Here is a 20,753-nt window from a genome sequence, read left to right on the forward strand (position 1 = left end):
GACCTGCCAGTATAAAGTGTGATCCCTGAGTACAATTCTTTGCCTTATGTTATTGACAGAGCGAGCGCAAAGCTCGAGCGAAGTGTCTTCGGTTCAACTTGGCCAAAAATGCTTTCACGTCTTTCCACTCTTTCCAGCTGTTTGCCTATTCTTCTCTACAGCTCGTATTTTATGAATTTGGTCAGTATGTTACTTAAATGTAGATTTTTTCTTCCTGATCATAGAGCTACCAGTTGTATAGGATCTGAACAATAACTTAAAGTGACTTATTAGGTACCTACTTATTCTCCTCGTGGTGGAGTATCTTTCAGCTTCCTCGAACTCTTTGACTTTTTGACTCATCACGACCTGATTACTGTGGGATTTCATAATGCGTCTACCTTATTTTCTATCTTTCCCTCCATAATAATTTAGAAAATTGTCGTTTCGTGTCAATATCAAATCAAATGATCGTTTATTTTTCCATGCCATATCCAGAAAAACCGTATAAGTAGGTAGTTTTTAGGGTTCCGTACCCAAGACTAAGAATTACTAAGACTCCGCTGTCCGTCTGTCTGTCTGTCTGTCACCAGGATAGCCTGGTATAAATCTCATGAACCGTGATAGACAATTGAAATTTTCACAGATGATGTATTTCTGTTGCCGCTATTAACAACAAATACTAAAAAGTCACCCTCGGTCAAAATGAACCCTCGGTGGGCGAGTCCGACTCGCGCTTGTCTGGTTTTTTGACTTCCAACTTCCAAGGGTTTGCACAGCTCATGAGCTCACAGGGATATCGATCGATCAAATGCCACAATGCATCGGTAATCGTATGCGACTTGTTGCCCTGTCTATAGAGCCCTTTACGAATCTTGAAGACACGCCTATACCGGTCCAGCCAAAATTAGAGGCGACGCGAATCTCATCGCCGCGTCATGCATTTCAAAATATATTCACGTATCGATGGGCTAAAGCTTTCGTTTGGCAGTGCGCTTGGCCCGAGGGTTTATTCTGATGAAGACTGGCTTCCCGAAGACTAGTGTACCCTACAACTTTCATGAGTTAAACTTTTTTTATGATATAGGAGATAAACGAGCAGAGGAATCACCTGATCCTGATGGTAAACGATTACCGTCACCCAATCACCCATGGACATCTGCAACACGCAAGTGCTATGACGGCTTGGTCTGCCGTGGCCCGCAAACCGTATCTTTCCCGATAAGAGTGCGAACGATTCAGTAATTATAGAAAGTAGCGACGCTACGGGCGATTACTTACCTCCACTATGTAGATTAGATTCGTAAACGTAGGGTAGGGCGGAGGTAAAAATGTCCATTAAGACAGGATAAAATAAAAAATCCGTTAAATTATTTGGTTCTGTTTGTATAATTGTGTAAATAATCATTGGCACCATTGCGATCTGGGTGCCGATTTTTGAATTTCGAGCACTCGATTTCGTTACTCGAAAATCTCTGTGGAAAATGGCGAAATGCTATTTTTTGAAATACGAGCGATCTTCGAGCAACACCGGCTTCCGACACATCGAGCGATAGAAATCGGGAACCTAGTGGTAATTGACCACTCGTTTTCAATTGTAGAATTAATGTGCATATAGTGGTGGAGATAGTATTAAAGTAAGACTTAAACTAATAACGCATAGACTGATAGTCTCCATACGGCTAACCTGCCAAAAGTGAAGCCCATGGTATAATAACTGCCTGCCTGGTACTCCATTCCGAGATTCGCGTATGACCTAACTGACACGCGCCTACGTCATCATGCATGTACAGGTTCTCAAACTTTGAAATGTGGGAGAATTTTAACCAACGGTGAAAATTATTTTAACGGCATTAATTTTAAGTTATTTATGTAGAAACATAGTAAAATAAAACAAATCTAATGTATTAAATTAAACTTTATTTATCTATACAAGACAAACGTTTAAAAAACTAATTCACAGTTACACATTAATTACCAAGCTTACGACGTGAAAAGTTTGGAAAACACTGCGACTGCTGACACTGAGCGAGAAGGAAATAACAATTAACACGCGTTCGACAAGGATGACGGTCAGGGCATGAAGTTATCTAGATCCGAATTGTCAAATGTCCACAGCGCTATCCTGTGTTGCCAGTAGTATAAACAGAATTACCCGAAAGTCTGAAATTTCTTTCGTGAATCGGAAGATATTGCTTACGAGTAATTAAAAATGACGTGTTATTGTAAAATTTAAGCTAAAATACATATAAATGAAAATTATAAAATTATAAAGAAATATTTTAACTTATTAACCATAGGTATAATGTACCCATGTAACATGTTATGTTGAAATAAAGTGGCAATGTTATTGTGACGTAATCGCGTGTCACTCTGGGAATGGAAGACCATGTTTTATTAGACCATGGTGAAGCCGAAACACGATCGATGTGTGCGTGGAACGCTCGTGTTTTACGCTCAGCAAACACACACATATATACAAAATATGTTGCCCGTATTCATTTACTTCTCTCAAAGTAGGGGAATTTTAACAACATCACACTTGGTTATTAATAATTTGGAAGTGTGTAGATTCGATTTTGTAGCAAAAGCTTTTTGTTTATTTTGGGATTTGTTGCATTTCTGTACTTTGTGAAATAAGGATTAAATAAATAGCTGATAAGTTTTTACTATTTTTATTTATTTAACAAATGTGCATAAAATAATAAGAATAAATATAAATAGGACAGAGCATATTCGACTGTGTTTAGTCCGTTTCCAATGTTTCCATATTGCGTCATTCCGATTTAGTCTATTTTTTTCCTTCCATCTCGCAGACAGAAGTAGATCAGTCAGAAAACTGAAACGAACATGACACAAAATAAAAATAAGAAAAAAGTAAATACTTACCTAAATAATTAACTTAATTATAATTTTCTATAATTATACAATGAAATTTAATGGAGCGTATTTATTTTAGAATGTAGACGTCATGTCCCATTTGGAGGAAAAAATATTCACTACAATGGCAACATTTAGAAGAAATGGCGGCTGACGAAAATTTGGATTTTTGTATTTACGATTATGTAAAAATATCACATTAAACTCGATACTTACGCGTGAAATGTAATATCAAGCGGTTTGTTTTTATTATATGATGTGTTGTGATGTGACACCCATTCACTGTACAAACAACCATCTTTCCTGTAGTTTTTGATTTTTAAACGGGAGGTGTACACAAACCGATTTGACTCTTGAGTACTGCGAGGGCCGTTCGAATACTTCGAGCAACACCGGCTTCCGACACATCGGAAGGGAGGGGCCCAAGCGATATCTCACCGTACAAATATTTCTGCCATTTTTCGCGGGGGGAAAGGTGCACACAGTCGCACTTCTCACACACTTACATACAAAATACAATCTGTAATGACGACACAAATACATACAAAATGACACACGTCAAAGACAAATCTTGCAAACCTCGATCTCTTTTTGTGTACGGACGAGTGACAAGTGTCACAACACGCACACTAACACATTTTCGTTGAAGTATGTTATTGTATTCTGAGAGATGAGAAGTCGGATTTGTCGCTCGACCGATCCGCAATTTGTACTGAGCGAGCAAAATCGATAAATCCAACAATTACATGAGACTAAAATATAATAATTGTGTTTGAATGTAATTAAACGTATGATATGTAAAAAAAATATTACATGTGAAATGTAACACTTTCTTTTTGTAAATTTGATGTCCCCAACCTCTTTTTATAACAAAAAACCGAGCAAACAGGCATTTTTGTGCAGCAGTGTTCACGCGCGCGTCTGGACTCGGTCTAGTGAAAAATCCAAGTGCAACTAGTTTTATTACCCGCGCTAGATTAGATTGACGCGCTAATCTTGTACCTCGGCAGAGGGGAAATAGTGCGAATGCCGCCTCCCTTCCGTGTTGCTCGAAGTTCGAATACGATGATGCGAGTGTGACGTGACGTCGCACTTGAAATGGCTTCACTGGGGGTGTACGAACACGAACTAGGAATCTATGACTTATAAATCTATGAAGTAAGAACGAAAAATCGAGCGATCGAAACTCAAAAATCGACCCCCTGATAGAAGCCAGGTAAAAAAAATCATAAAAATGTAAGGCTATACATATTCGCGCATTATGTTTAGGTTAGCGTTGTTAAGACGAAACAGGAGCTGAGTTTTAAATATTTTAGGTAAATATATTCGTCTCGCTAACGGAAGCGGCACCTAAAAGTAGTGCGATAAGGACAAGGCGAAAAATCCTGCGTAAAAATCTCAAAAATCGAGGTTTCGTAAGTACTCCTCTATTTCCTCCTCCAAAACTTAACCAATCGTAACCAAATTTGGAAATCTAAATGATTGTGAAATTATCTGTGTCGGACCGTTTTGCTTTTTTGGCTAATTGATATCTGTTTTGAATACCACGCCTCTCATTGCGGCATAGTCAATTAGGCCATTTTGGCCATTTTTGAAGGGCTCTAGCGCCTTAAAAAACAAAAATATCAAAAAAAGCAAAACGGTCCGACACAGATATTGACAATATTAATCTGTGTTGAAAAAATCATTGCTCTAGCTTCAAAAACCACGGAGGAAAACGAGGAGTACGTTTGTATGGAGAAATGACCACTCCCGTTGGCTCTTAACGTAATTAGCGTGAGGACATGTGGATGTGGAAGTACAATCTACCTTCTCAATAGTCATTCAGAATAAGACTCCTGGCGTGATCGCTTCGCTGGTCGCGAGGCCGTAATGCATTTGCTAATACAAAGCTCCGATTGCGTCGTCATATCTTACAAATAACACTGATTCACTCGCATGGCAGTTAATCTAAAACAAATGAGTCAGATAACTCGAATCTGAATTGCAAAATGTCAAGAGCTTAGAGAATATAACCAAACGGAGTGGTCATTAACAGGCGTTCCCCTCTGTCGAAAATAGGCGCCCAATGATCAACTACTGTCAACCACATGTATGTACCGACGTTTATCTGACATGGCTATGTTTACTTTACGTATACATTTGATGTGCCCCTCCCCCGCAAAAAACGGCAGACTATTTTGTACCGAAAATTATAGACATGGCGTCTCCGTTGGTTATATCCTCTAAGGTCAAGAGTATACCTAAACTTTTTGACTTACACAAACTGTTTTAGAGTTTATAAGTTTAGGAGTTCGTGCGTTATTTTAATAAATCACTACACCTTATAAAACAAAGCCCCCCGCCGCGTCTGTCTGTTTGTGTGTTTGTATCATGAATCTAGTATTAAACTGGATTGGGCATGAGTGGTAGGTAGGGGTAACTGACAGAACGGGATAGTCTTATGTATCTTTCAGTAGGAGTAGCAGCGAAAGCGCTATTATTGTTTGTCCTTGTCACAGTCTCACATATTTTTTGTTCCCCACCATTTTTTTAGTATGGATTATGGTGGGCAACAAATAAATTCGACCAATCATAGTGTCGCATTGTGTATGTTTAGTCCCTCACGGAGGCATGCGTATACCACTTCTATACGATCCTACCTTCTATGGTTTGTATTGTTCGCGATAAACTCAAAAACTACTGAACGGATTTTCATGCGGTTTCCACCTATCAATAGACAGAGTGATTCTTGAGGAAGGTTTAGGTGTATAGACCCCTCCACACTCGTGCGCGAATCGCGGCTTCGCGCCACGAGTGTGGAGGGGCTTATAATTTGTTAACCCGTGCGAAGCCGTGGCGGGTCGGTAGTATGGTAATATTACACTTTATTAATTCGTTTGGAATGGTATCTTAATAAACTATAATAGTAAATAATTCAGTTCAGTTGAAACAGTCCAAGCTTCTCCTCCTCCTTTTGTTACCCAATGGTGGAGATTGGGAGGTCGTGACCCATCAGGGAATGTTAACGTTTTTCTCTACCAACTAATCTACATATCTATACAAAAGAAACTGGTTGTTTTGGACCAAGTGGTGTTAAGCCTTAGGCCCCATTCGCACGACAGCTTAAAAAGCGTTGCGTTAAAACCCGACGTTGGCGCTTTTTTACCGTTTCCAATATTTGTGTTCATACGAACGCTTAAAAATCACTTGTGAGTCGTACTGTCACGTACGCATCTCAGCAAAGCCATACTTTATTTGCTATTACGACGTGTTATTTGAATATAGCTTGAATATTTCAGGAATTTGTAAGCATAAGTTGACATTTTTAAGGTGAAACTAATAATAATCTTGACGATTGACACCAAAAATTGACACTTGACAGCCAACTGACAGCAGCGCCGGCGCTTTTTTAACGCTTGTGAGAACAGATACACGGAGATCCGTATGCTCTATTCAATTTGACGCCAACGCTCAACGCCGAAAATCGAACAGTGCTCGATAAAAAAGCGCCGCGCTTAAAAACCGCCTTCGTGTGAATACATACATGGTTATCCATTTGCGTCATTCAAACGCTTTTTTAACGCGCGTTGAAAAAGCTGCCGTGCGAACGGGGCCTTAAGAAAGGGCTTAAGAAAAGTTTAGTGTTTGATTATTTCATAACAAAATAATTCTATTTCTTATTTCGTTGTGAGTTCTTTTATTGCTTTTAAGTTTAAGTGATTTTTAAAACAATTCATTTATAGTTGGTCAAGCAGATCTTGTCAGTAAAAAAAGGCGGCAAATTTGAAAAAAGTAGGCGCGAAGGGATACTGTCTCATAAAAAATTTGAATTTCGCGCCTTTTTCTACTGACAAGATTTGCTTGACCATCTATAATTATAATTTGTTATGAATTACTTCCAAATTTTGATTCTAATAATCCCACAGTAACAACGAAACGCTGTATGACATTTAGGCTAGATGTCAATGTCAGTATGTCCATGTATTGTCAGTGAAATAATAGGTAAACATCAATCAATGATTAACATTTTTAAGCACTGTTATTAGGAAAAATACTTAGTTAACAATGATATTTTATAGAAAAAGAACACTGTATTTTACAGTATTCATTATATTAGGTAAGTGTTTCGACGCATGTCTCCTAATTATCGAATCTAGGATCCGGTAGCCAACTAACTTAACTTTTGTTAAATTTAACAGGTTCAGTGGCCGTTTCAACGCAAATTGACGTGGAGGAAGAGGCGGAGGTAACTAAAGATCCAGATTTCGAAGAATTTGAACCAGATGTACCGAATGTCGACGAATCCGAGTCACTTTTGTCGAACGTCGTTTCTGATGTCGACAAAACGCTAATCAACATTTACAACCATGTTACATCCGCTAATGTGACCGCAGAGAACAAAACACAGATAGCCAACGAGACGAGGAAGCTTGTAAAGTGCAAAGACATAACATATGATGAGCAAAACCCAGAAATTGAGCCAATAGTCGAAATTATAAATGGTAGCAGTTTATCCAAGATTTTGCAAGTCAAACCTGATATTACCAGTCGCGATATTGAAGCGGATTGCGTTTTAGTCTTATTCTATGCTAGAGCTTGTCCATTTAGTGCTCATGCCGCACCACATTTCAATGCTCTAGCTCGGTCATATCCAAATGTGAAAATGGTAGCTTTAGATGCATTGAGATATCATGGAATCAATGCGCAATATGGTATTGTTGGTGTTCCTACATTAAAAATGTTCCACAATGGCCGACCAGTTGGAAAATTCAACGGGACCGAGTACAACATTCATTCTTTCAGTAAATTTGTTCATGCTATAACGGGGCAGCATCCGCAAGTCCTGTTGGTCACGTCTAAAGACTTCCAGGGGCCTGTATCAAGTGTAGTTGAGAAGGAAACTGATTACTTCTTAGTCCTGTCATGGTTGTTTATCATAATATGCTCAGTGTATTACTTCATGCAGTCAAAATGGTGGCGCATGATTGTGGAGATGGTGCAAAATAATTGGCGGGAATCGGAGGCTCAACATGAGCATAATGATTAGTTTATGTTTAAGTGGAATAAATGTTGATTTTTTATGTTGATTGTGATGTATTATTTAAATTAATTATTAAATTACTGAATACCTTGATGTTCAAAATGAGGGAGAAAAAGAGAAAAATTCAGCAGAGTACTTATATTTTAATATTAAAATGTTGCTACCTCATCAAACAAAGCATCAATTTTCTGTAACCAATAGAACCAAAACACCCAATAACCAATTCAAAATTTTTTGCTAGACTCATCCAGATGGGAAACACTGACACATGGGTTAGGTATGTTAACTAGTGGTTTTTCTGGTACAATAATAGTACGATTTCCGTGTGTTGATAGGGCCATGAAAATAAAATTAATAACATAAATTAACATTTTTTATTGTATTCTGTACATATTTATATGGGAGCATATGTAGCTTATGCAAAGACTGAAAAGCATGTTGTGTGATAAATTAAATAAAAAGCAGTTGGGCTTGCAACAAGCAGTAAAATTGCACTATAATCAATACTTTACAAGTATTACTTTATTTCAGCGGGCATCTCACCGCCAGCTAAAGCTGCTAGAATATTCCTTGCAGTCAACTCACTCATTACATTCCTCGTCTCAACAGTAGCACTGCCAATGTGCGGTAACACCACACAGTTCTTCAGCTTGAACAACAGACTGTCTAATGGGAGGGGTTCTGGTGTCGTCACATCTAGCCCTGCTCCCCAGATAGTGTTGTTTTGCAATGCTTCAATCAATGCATTCTGGTCTACAGTGCCACCTCTGCTTGTGTTTACAAAAACAGCAGTCTGCTTCATTTTCTCAAAAGCAGCCTTGTTAAACATTTCCTTAGTTTCGGGGACTAAAGCAGTACAGCAAATAATAAAGTCGCTTTTCTTTAAAATGTCGTCAAAATCTGCTCTTATAGCGCCGGTTTCTTTCGCTTGAGGGTTATCAGTGCGGCTGGTGTAGAGTATCTGCGCGGTGCCGAAGGCCTTGACGCGGCGGGCGACGGCCTGGCCGATGCGGCCGAAGCCCACGATGCCGACCGTGGCGTTGGCGAGGCCGGGGCCCGTGAGCCACACGGGCGCCCACGCGCCCGAGGCCGCCCAGCCGCCAGTGCGGGCCTCGTGGATGGCTTCGGGGATGCGACGTGACGTGGCCAACAGTAGTGCAAGCTGTAAAATTATAATGAAGTTTTATCATTTGCACGAAATGCTACCTAAGGCTAGACACATTTCGTAAATAAAATTCTTAAAAAATCCTTATAAATTTTTTTTTAAATAATAATCTCATTTTTAAGGTTCTCTACCCAAAGGGTAAAACGGGACCCTATTACTAAGACTCCGCTGTCCGTTCATCCATCTGACACCAGGCTGTACAGTTGAAATTTTCACAGATGATGTATTTCTGTTGCCGCTATAACAACAAATACTAAAAAGTACAGAGAACCCTCGGTGGGCGAGTCCTACTCGTACTTGTCCGGTTTTTTTTATACTGAGAAACTCCATTAATTTCTTCTTGTTTAGATCATTAGTGCATAAAATCAATGGGTACTTACAGTTAATTCCGCTGTGGCATCAGTGAGCACATCCGGAGTATACCCAATCCTGATGCTCCTTTTCCTGCATTCAGCCAGGTCTATGTGGTCATGCCCCACTGATATAGTGCCCACCACCTTCAGCTGAGGCCCGGCTGCATCTAATAGCTCCTTGTCAATCTTCTCGGTGAGGGCACAGAAGATGCCACTGGCACCAACAACGCCTTTTAAGAGCTCATTGCGGGGGACTTGTGAAGGCTTCTCCCAAATCCTTACATCACATCTGAAATGGTTCAGTAATAGCATCAGATTAGAATTGAATTTTATAAGCTTTTATTTATTATAATTTAAGCCGAGGCACATCTACACAGACTGATCTACTGCAATTTTCTGGTGAGTCTACCTGTATCCAGCAGTAGGGTCTATACAGGCTGAATATTATTATTCTTTACATAGTTTCTGCATTATATATTTACATTAAGCATGTCAGTGGTTGTTATTATTTGTAAAACTAACAAAAGAATATAAACATAGAGATCATGATATTGTTGATAAATCAAATTCCTTTGGTGTAAAACATCATACACTGTCTTGTAAATAAAGTAAAAATAATAGCCGTATTTCTTAAAAGTGATAATTGAGTGAACACATTGATGTTAAATAAAATTGTAGTACTTTTAAAGTGTGTACTTAAAAGCATTAATATTATAGGATATGGAAAAATTACCTAATTTTTTAACAGCCTAAACACTGGGCAACAAATTAGAAAATAAAATTATTTTTAAATATTAAAAAATGCTTACTCTTTTCTCAGCAGATCCAAGCCGCCTTGCGGCATATCCGACCGCGTCACATACACGAGGGGCCTGCCTGTGCTCATGTTTCTCGGAGTTATCACAACGCTGTGCCGAACTAAACTACTCACGACAGACAATCTGTTACAAAACATTTACGATTGGTTACGGATTAATTTCCGCGTTTAGGCTTTGTGTTAAAGAGCCTCAAGGCCACTCACTGTCCCGGCAAGTACTTGGGCGGTTCGGCAATTGTTTTTTTCTCGGTTTCGCTCTTGAAAAACGAAGGTTTCGCCACGTAAATTGTAATGTGCAGAGCAACGACAGTCGCTAGTATCACTTTGCCCTTGGTTGACTTTATGAATGACAAAGCGCTCATGATCAGTTACTGTTCTGAATTTATGTTTACATAAAAGAATATGATAAACGATAAAACTTAATAAAACAATCCTAGTTAGTTTTATGACCTTGAGCAAAATCACAAGGAAAACGTCAAAAAAAATATAAACAAGACTTTGACACTTGACAGTGACGTTTTGTTTTCGTTCAGAAAGTGCAATATTATATTCGCTCGGCACATTTTTTGAAGGCGAGAAATAAGTTGGCCTTGCATAAAATCATCTTGCTAGATTTACTCCGAGTGCTAGGGTCTTCTATAACTAAAGATGGTCACGCAAATCTTGTCAGTAGAAAAAGGCACGAAATTCAAATTTTCTGTGAGACGATATGCGCGCCTACATTTTTAAAATTTGCCGCCTTTTTCTACTGACAAGATTTGCTTGATCAGCTATAGTTGTTCAAGCAGATCTTGTCAGTAGAAAAAGGCGGCAAATTTGAAAAATGTAGGCGCGAAGGGACATCGTCTCATAGAAAATTTGAATTTCGCGCCTTTTTCTACTGACAAGATTTGCTTGACCATCTTATATGTATGCGTGTCGTGTCTTTTGCCTCCATTAGCACGACAGCTTTTTCAACGCGCGTTAAAAAAGCGCTTGAATCTGTCCGCACTCTAAATTCGATTTAACGACCAAGGCTTAAAGTCGACCACCGCTGTCGTGTGAATACATACATGGTTATCCATTTGTGTCTTTCAAACGCTTTTTTAACGCGCGTTGAAAAAGCTGCCGTGCGATGGGGCCTTTAGCCGAAAAGCCGACGACTGGAACTCAGAAACAGTATTACGTTACTGAATTGTAACCACCCTCGGAGAGTCTACAGGTGATTTCGATACGTAAATATTTTCATTTATTTATATAATAATATAATAATTCAGCCTATATACGTCCCACCGCTGGGCACAGGCCTCCTCTCATGCGCGAGAGGGCTCGGGCTTATAGTCCCCACGCTAGCCCAATGCGGATTGGGGACTTCACATACACATTTGAATTTCTTCACAAATGTATGCAGGTTTCCTCACGATGTTTTCCTTCACCGAAAAGCTAGTGGTAAATATCAAATTATATTTCGTACATAAGTTCCAAAAATTCACAGATTTCGTGCCTCACACGACTATCGAGCACATTGGAAATGAATCTACGGAATTCGAAAAAATATTGTCGCTGAGCGACGAGAAAGTCTGGATAAGGAAAAAGTTACAAAATAAAACTACAACGTTGAATGATAATTATTTTATTCTTAGATTAACATAAGTATCCTGGACATAACGCATGTGAACAAACAAATTGCAAAATTTCCACAAGCGTATCGAAGTTTGAATAATTGTCGCCGTGGCGCATAAGTATAGGTACAATATTTCATTTTTCGATTAATAAGCAGGATATGTTAATGTTCAAAGTACAAGAAAATTATTACACGGCAAATCCGAATGAGAAGTGGTAGCCATATCGCCGTTATCGTCACTCGAGTCTTGATCGGCAGCGGCCCATTTGCTGCAAGATATGAAATTTTCTTGACAGCAGTTTGACGCGAAGAGAGATGACCATAACAGCGTTTGTCTATGTTGCACCAAACCTGAGTTCCAATAGGTACTACCAGGGTTCAGCATCAGCTATCTTGGGTAATGCTCTACCATGTGATCATCATGACGAATCGGATGTCCAAAACAGCGCGTGCCTATGTTGCACCAAACCTGAGTTCCTTTAGGTACAGCCAGGGTTCAGCATCAGCTCTATCTTGGGTACTACTCTCCTAAGTGCTCATCGAGACGAGTCCGATGACCAAAACAGCGTGTGCTTATGTTGTATTAAACCCGAGCTCCACTAGGTACAGCCAGGGTTCAGCATCAGCTATCTGCTAGCAGCCGCCAGCAACATGCTGAGGTGAGACCATTTCGTGGCACTTTTTCTTTTTTATGTTTCTCTGTATAAGTTTTTATTTTGTGTGTGTGCTCACGAATAAAATTATTTCTATTTCTATCTCTACTTCTACCTCTACCTCTATTTCTATTTCTATTTCCACCACCACAAGAATGCATAGATTGTCGAATAGTGAACACGTTATCTACGCCCGTCTCAAACAGGATAGATAGAGTTAGACCAAGAAAAATCTGCAGCGTTTTTGATAGCCCACGCAGTGCAAGTGTTATTCTGCCGTCATAATCCCGAGAATTCACAACAAACACCGATAACGAACTCTGCGAAACATGAAGTCATAAATGTCATGTGAAAAATGTCGTTCTGACTTTTTGACTATTTTACTCGTAAGGTTAGGCTACAGGGCAAACCCTTAACCCGATCGTCTTTGTTTTAGGCTCAAATTCTAGCTGACTAAATTGTCCAGAGCCGTTTTTCTCAAATTTTTGATATCATTCTTCGTTTCCAAATTATCGAGCACCAAAATCAAAAATTCGGAAAAAATTGAATTTTATTTTCACTACTTCGACCATAACTTTTTTAGTTTTTGACTTTCTCGAATAATTATTTTTGCACCTTACAGCTCTCGTGATTATGCGTCTTTTGAGCCTTTTTTTAATATCATATCTTCACAACTTTCCGAGATATAAGGGGATCGCACTTTTTCGTGAAATCGGACCCTATACTGGAGCGAACGAAAAGACATTTCCAATGTCAAAAACACATTGGTACGAGCCAGGATTTGAACCCGCGACCTCCGGATTGAAAGTCGGGCGTCATATCCACTCGGCCACCACCGCTTCATTTATTTATTTGCCATAAATTGTATGTTTACATATGATTTAGATGGTACGAAACAAAAGGGGTGGTTTAATCGGTAGATACCGTCTATCTATTCACAGCAGAATCAGGCGTGGCGTGGCTCACTCCGCGATTTCGTCACTTTGCTACAGGGCTATAACCGCGAATATCGAAGTTCGCAAATTGCGGGCATTTTTCTCTGTCACTCTAATTACGCCTTCATTGGAGTAAAAGAGAAAGATCCCCGCAATTTGCGAATTTTGGTTTTCGCGGTAGCCCCTCTGGTAGCTAAAAGTACATCCGTTCCACACCAATTTTGGTGGCTAGCCATAAGCCGCGCGTGGCGCTGTCGCCATCTAGCGGCCATACCTGTCCTGATCGTAACAGACGCGTTTTATAGCCGGTTTAGACTCTCGCGCGAGCCACGAGACGAGCCGCGAGCCGCGCCACGAGACGCGAGTGTAAGCGGTGGGCTCGCGGCTCGTCTCGTGGCTCGGCTCGCGCTCGCCTGGCTCGCGTGGAGGAGCGGTTTTTTGGGCACGAGCCAAAGGGGCTCGCGCGGGACGCGCGCTTGCGTTCACACTCGCGTTCGGCTTGTCATTCGATTATAAACCTTATGCCGTGCCGTTAGTGTTTAAAATATATTAGCTCGACGAGCTTACGAGCCATGAGACGAGCCTCGAGCCGAGCCACGAGGCGAGAGTGTAATCATTAGCTCGACGGGCTCATGCGCTCAAGGCCACTCGAGGCGAGCCACGAGACGCGCCGCGAGCCGAGCCGCGAGACGAGAGTCTAAACCGGCTATTAGAGAGTGAGTCTTCTGTACCTAGTACTATTATTTATTCTGTGGCAGAATGTGAAACGTTTGATAGCCGGTTTAGACTCTCGCGCGAGCCACGAGACGAGCCGCGAGCCGCGCCACGAGACGCGAGTGTAAGCGGTGGGCTCGCGGCTCGTCTCGTGGCTCGGCTCGCGCTCGCCTGGCTCGCGTGTAGGAGCGGTTTTTTGGGCACGAGCCAAAGAGGACGCGCGAGACGCGCGCTTGCGTTCACACTCGCGTTCGGCTTGTCATTCGATTACAAACCTTATGCCGTGCCGTTAGTGTTTAAAATATATTAGCTCGACGAGCTTACGAGCCATGAGACGAGCCTCGAGCCGAGCCACGAGGCGAGAGTGTAATCATTAGCTCGACGTTCTCATGCGCTCAAGGCCACTCGAGGCGAGCCACGAGACGCGCCGCGAGCCGAGCCGCGAGACGAGAGTCTATACCGGCTATGATGAGTCAGTGTACTCAGTGGTCAATCTTGGTCCCTACAGCTCAGCTTTCAGCCTCGCGAGGAAGCCCACCGCGATTAGCACCTGCGGGCCAATCTGGGCAAAAGCATGGGAAATCTTTTGATATTATTAACCATTGAGTAGTGTCCGATCTCTACCCCTTATATATATTATTTATGTTTCACGCTCATTATGATTATTGAACCGATAGTTTGGGTTGTGGAAAATGTGGATTGTGGAAGGATAGAAGCTATTATGAACCAATGTGCCTATTGCAAAATATTATTTTATGGTAGTAGGATGGTATGTTATGATATATATAGACGGATGGTATGTTATGATATATGATCAAAGGTAAAGGTAATTTTTCCGGTCCTTACTAAAACAGCAACTAACAGCTAAATATGCGAAAGCAATCTTTCTTTTTGTTTGCACAATCTATCAGTTTAGTAATGACTAATTATAGATGGTCAAGCAAATCTTGTCAGTAGAAAAAGGTGCGAAATTCAAATTTTCTATGAGACGATATCGCTTCGCGCCTACATTTTTCAAATTTGCCGCCTTTTTCTACAGAAAAGATCTGCTTGACCAAGTATAATACCTAATCCGACTAAACCGTATTTGCTCTGTTTATCGACAACTTCAAAGTGCCGCATTGACCATAAACTCTCAACACTCAACAGCCCGCCACAAAACAAGTAAAACTGTGTTTAATGCTCTCAGCAGTAAACAAATCGCAATAGTGAAACTTTTTGCTCTTTCACGTCCAAACGCGCTCATAAATTTAAAGTCAGTCGGTAGGCCGCCGCCGCTTAGAACGCGCGAACACGTCCAATTTTTGAACGATTCGAAAAAAATAACGACTTTAGTGAATTTTTTTTTCATGTTTTTGAATGCTTAAGATTCGGATGCAGTGTCGTTAGGTAAGTTAGAAAGCACTTTATGCAGTATTTTGCTAATTAGGGATGATCTTCAGAAATAATTAGTGAATACTTAAGGCATGTGAAATTTCAGTAAGTTAGAGCTGAAATAATCCGAGAAAATCATATGGGTATAAGATTGAACATATTCTAACAGCAGCATTATTTGCTAGCTACAACACATGTATTGTAAAATATAGCTACTTACTGAACACAAAAAGTTGCAAACTTATAGCAAAGATATTAGTACCGGTATAGGTAAGTATAGGTACCGGTTCTTCCCACATAAGTATATCTTTATAGAAAGTATATCGTAGAAGGTTGTAGTAGGTATTGTAGTAATAAATACTTACCCGCTCTAAAGGGCTCGCCCTATCGCATTCCTTAGATTTAACTCGACATGGCGTAAAGTGATACCTAAAATGCTAAACATAAAATACTACTACCCTGCACATCGATTACAGATTACAGAATAGGTACCTACTTATAGTACTTATAGACATTATTTTGGTTCTTGTAACTCTTAAATGCATTGTTAAATGTGTAGCTCAAAATGAACACGCGTCTTGGAGACCATGATAAGTCTTTAAACTGGGGCTAATCGGTACAATTTTTGGAGTAAAATATCAATAACTCCATATTTTATATCAAAAATATTTTTATATATATTTTTAATGGATAAAACGCATGTTTCTACATCATTGTATGTACTACATGATTTTTTAAAGAGGTGTTCCCAAATATTTCATGGTTGGGGCTAGGTATATGGAAATCGATGGGTCTCGTACTGGTTTTTGCTGAATTTTGAAGCTATGTTGTTTTAAACGTCACTGTGCATATTTGAGACGCTTTAGAAATAACCGCCTAAGGAAATAAAAACAGGGTAACCATAATTTTCTAATAAATTTCGAAAAACAATTCACAAAGTTATGCACACTAAACAAGATTTCCGAAAATCTTTTTTTAGCTGTAAAATACCTTTTATTTAAATATAATCACATGTATATGTGCCCAAAATATGCGCCTTTAGAATTACATAAAACTAACGTTTTTGACAGCAGTAAATCAATTTCAAAACAAGAGAATCTGAATATAAATATATTTTAGTCAAATCAAGATAGAATATTTTTCTTTTCCCGTCTCTAAATCTTTATAAAAAAGTAACTAAAGTGTATTTGGTAAATCTATATGGTTCTTAAATAATAACAGGAATAGCAGTGTCAATAACAGTCCTAACGTTCGCAAATTAACTTTTTGTTACAGTCCACAAAAAACATATGAAACATAACGAACGCATCTTAAGTACATGCCATGTAGGGATTGTAGGGTAGATTTTTGTCCTAGGCCATCTATGATATTGATACGTTACTACGTATATCCATAGTCTAATAAAACATGGTCTTCTCTTCCCAGAGTGACACAAGCCTACGCAACATTGCCACTTTATATAGCGCTATCGCATATTATCATATAGCGCTGTCGCATGATGACGTAGGCTTGTGTCATGTGACCACGAAAAGACGGGAAGAGAGTACCAGGCGGAGTATATTATTATACCATGCGTATATCTTAATTTTGCATTATCCCGTTAAAAATAAAACATGGACAACCTACCTTCATAGAAATGTTTACAAAATCGTCTTAAAAAGCCCCACTTCATAAAATCGTCAAAATTGAATGCAAGTAATGGCCTAAAATTATGCCATATAGCTTTAAAAATTCCCAAGAATGTGTATTATTAGGTAGGTACATTTAAAAAATCTTTAACCTACCACGAACCAAAATCTGAATAGAAGTAGGACGAGGTTCTATCGCACTGATTTTTCAACAATACACACAAATATTTTTTTTAGTGTCCGACCGAAACATGTTTTTTTGCCGAAACCGAAACCGAATGTTCGGCTTTGGCTCTAGTTTCGGCCGAAACCGAAACCGAAACCGAACCTTTTGTAGACTTGTTAAAATCGTTGAAAAAATGTTATAAAACCGCCTTTACACACATATTATGGGGCTGTCAACACCCAATGTCCTTGAAATTGATGTGACTTGAGCAGTTTTTTAAGAAATTTACTAGAGTTAGACCAAGATAATTCTGCAACGATTTTGATAACACACGCAGTGCAAGTGTTATTTTAAACGTCAAAACTTCTATGAAATTATGACGTAAGTATAAATAACATTTGCACTAGTTGCACTGCGTATGCTATCAAAATAATTGCATAATTTTCTTGGTCTAACTCTATTCATTCACCAGTCAAATCAACATGTAGATACAGGGTCAACCAAAAACGCGAGCGCAGCGAGCGCGAATTTTTTGTTGACAATATCGCAAGGCCGGGTACCGATCTTCACCTGGGCCTAAACGTCCGAAGTGCCCCAGTGAGGCGAACTTTCATGCGAAGTCAAAGCCGTGCTTCAGGCTTCAGGATAAGTAGTTGAGCACAGACTCCAACCAATGTCCATTGTATTAAAAGCGAGATATTTCCTTGAGCGCTGGTGGCCTAGCGGTAAGAGCGTGCGACTTTCAATCCGAAGGTCGCAAGGTACAAACCCCGGCTCGTACGAATGGGTTTTTCGGAACTTATATACGAAAAATCATTTGATATTTACTATTTGCTTTTCGGTGAAGGAAAAACATAGTGAGGAAGCCGGACTAGTGCCGATAAGGCCTAGTTTACTCTCTGGGTTCAAAGGTCAGTCTGATGGCAGTCGCTTTCGTAAAAACTAGTGCCTACGCCAATTCTTGGGATTAGTTATCAATTGGACCCCAGGCTCCCATGAGCCGTGGCAAAAATTCCGGGATTAGGCGAGGAAGATGATGAGTTTTCTTATTATTCCTTTGCCCTGGCCCAGTAACATGCGACAGTGTGCTATCTCATTTACTCCGATACAATTAGACAGTGTGCGCGTTATAGGTATTAACAACTGCGTCGACCGTCTAGTGGCGCCCTCATTAGTGGAATTGTGTTTTATAATAAACCAATTAATTTCTGTACCTATACATGAATCAGTATATGTAGGTACATATTAATATTGTTGTCCTACTTATTCCCCAATTTTTGGTCTTTGTCACATAGTTTAGTTTCATAGTACGAAGTACCATTTCGTAAGTTTCGGCCCGGCCGAAAGGTTCGGCCGTTTTTTGGCCGAAACCGAAACTACAGCCGAAACATGATTTTTTGGCCGAAACTGGCCGAAACCGAAACCGAAACCGAACCTTCGGTCGGACACTAATTTTTTTAGGCACGTGTGTGAATCCCTCGGCGTCATTGTGACCAAAAACCAACACTACATTAGAATGGCTATTGTCAGGCGAAGATCCACGTTTCTACCACGGCCATGATAGAAAATATATGGGTTCAAAACTTTTTTTTCCGAATTGCCCCGTGGTTCCCGATTAGCCCCATTTTACGGTATTTGTTGTTATAGCGGCAACAGAAATAGGTACATCATCTCAGAAAATTTCAACTGTCTAGCTATGACCATGAGTTACAGCCTGGTGACGGACAGACGGACGGACAGACGGACGGACAGACGGACAGCGGAGTCTAAGTAATAGGGTCCCGTTTTTACCCCTTGGGTACGGAACCCTAAAAAAAGGACATACTTAGTATCGGCGCTCGCATTTTCAGCCCTCATTTTATGTAGGTATGTGTGTATGCATGTGCATGTATGTATTAAGCGATAAATATCCAAACATATAGCTGGTCAAGCAAATCTTGTCAGTAAAAAAAGGCGCGAAAGACAAATTTTCTATGTGACGATAATAATATCCCTTCGCGCCTACATTTTTCAAATTTGCCACCTTTTTCTACTGCCAAGATCTGCTTGACCAGCTATACCTACATATATGTACAGTCATTAATTGTTGGATTTGGCGTTTGGCGTCGAAATGTTGTATGTACGGAATGCAAGCTCAGATTTCCTTGAGAAAAGCGCGAAGACGAGTGAGTGTTGCATTGCACGTCAAGCAATTTGCAGAGTTATGATACTTTCCTCTCTTCCAACGCGCGGTTATGACAACAAAAAGTTATTACCTAATTAGCGCACAAAAATCTAGGCACGAAATCTACGGTTCTGAAATATATACACTTTCAGCAAACCCGCATCGGAATGTACGGAATTCGTTGCTTAACTTTCATCTTGTTAGCACAGACTAAACATCTAAAATATAAAGTAACGTACAAAAATCAACGCTGCTCGGAAGCGTTTGATGAAAAAACGTTGCCAATGACTTTCTACCGAGTAATTAGAAGATTCGCACACGAAAGTGCAGCAAGTTATTTAGAAGCGGCGGGAAAATGCGCGATTAATGTCCGCCTTGCCAAATGGAACGCGTTTTTTTTAATTTACTTTTTTTTCGAACGCGAACCTTAACTGCCAGTGTGTGGTGGAGATTTTGTGGTGTTGAACGTTTGATTTTATTCATCTTTATTGAAATGCATGCTCATCAGTCATCACTGAATAATAAACATTTATTTAAGAAGACATATTAAACTTACCAATTTATTTTCGTAAACATGCCTTTATTTTTTAAGTACCTAAGTTGAGGGAATTTGTTAAAAATGTTCCGATCCTGATTCAAAAAACTTGAAGACTCTTTGAATAGCATAATATTTAGTTGCCGGTGAGGTGAGTCATGCGCAGAGGTATAGGTACTTAAATGCTAAAATATACCTAAATTCAAGGTTCGAGCAATAGGGGACGTTTTTCCTACCAAGAATGGTTCCTATGACTAATTGACCATTCATTGGTATGAATAGGTAGGTAGGTGTACTTAAAGTGTCATTCAATGGAACTTGCTAACTATGTAAACAAAAGTCACTAGTAAACTCATTTTTAAAATGGCGGTTTATATAGAATAGAAACACTTTATTGACAAAGTTTACAGAAGATGACATTTAGGTATACAAGAACAATGTCCCAACAGTTACCCGACATGTTATGTTATGTTGTTTACATAGTTAGCAATAAGTTCCATAGAATGACAGTTTAGTTATAGGGAGGAATAGGGGGGATAGATAGGTATAAAAGGACGGATCACGTACGTAACGAGAAATGAATGGACAATAAGTACATATCCAAATTTTTATTCATTCCATCATCATTAACAGCTCATTATTTAGTTATTAAATTGTCCGTGATCGTTAATTACAAATCTAAACTGTGAGAATTTTTCGTTTTCCTTTGCACTATTAGTTGTTAGCGTGGAATTTAACTCTAACCAGTCCATTACTCATGCAAC

At 39.7% G+C, this 20,753-nt stretch overlaps 2 protein-coding genes across 2 annotated transcripts; one reads left to right on the top strand and one right to left on the bottom strand.

The window, feature by feature from the left end:
- Nucleotides 1-6,832: 6,832 nt before the first annotated feature.
- LOC134797723 (thioredoxin domain-containing protein 15) lies at nt 6,833-7,921 on the top strand. Its single transcript, XM_063770074.1, has 2 exons — nt 6,833-6,958; nt 7,041-7,921. Exons 1-2 carry the CDS (start codon nt 6,907-6,909, stop codon nt 7,886-7,888), a joined length of 900 nt encoding a protein of 299 aa, XP_063626144.1. The 5' UTR covers nt 6,833-6,906; the 3' UTR covers nt 7,889-7,921.
- Nucleotides 7,922-8,242: 321 nt separating this feature from the next.
- On the bottom strand, nt 8,243-10,645 carry LOC134797722 (glyoxylate reductase/hydroxypyruvate reductase). The gene is made up of 3 exons (XM_063770073.1): nt 10,210-10,645; nt 9,428-9,689; nt 8,243-9,044 (listed from the first exon to the last, which is right to left on the bottom strand). The coding sequence occupies exons 1-3, from the start codon at nt 10,353-10,355 to the stop codon at nt 8,400-8,402; spliced, it is 1,053 nt and encodes a 350-aa protein (XP_063626143.1). The 5' UTR covers nt 10,356-10,645; the 3' UTR covers nt 8,243-8,399.
- Between the last annotated feature and the right edge of the window lie 10,108 nt (nt 10,646-20,753).

This window comes from Cydia splendana, chromosome 15 (genome assembly GCF_910591565.1).
Source record: "Cydia splendana chromosome 15, ilCydSple1.2, whole genome shotgun sequence".
In the NCBI taxonomy this organism is placed as follows: domain Eukaryota; kingdom Metazoa; phylum Arthropoda; class Insecta; order Lepidoptera; family Tortricidae; genus Cydia; species Cydia splendana.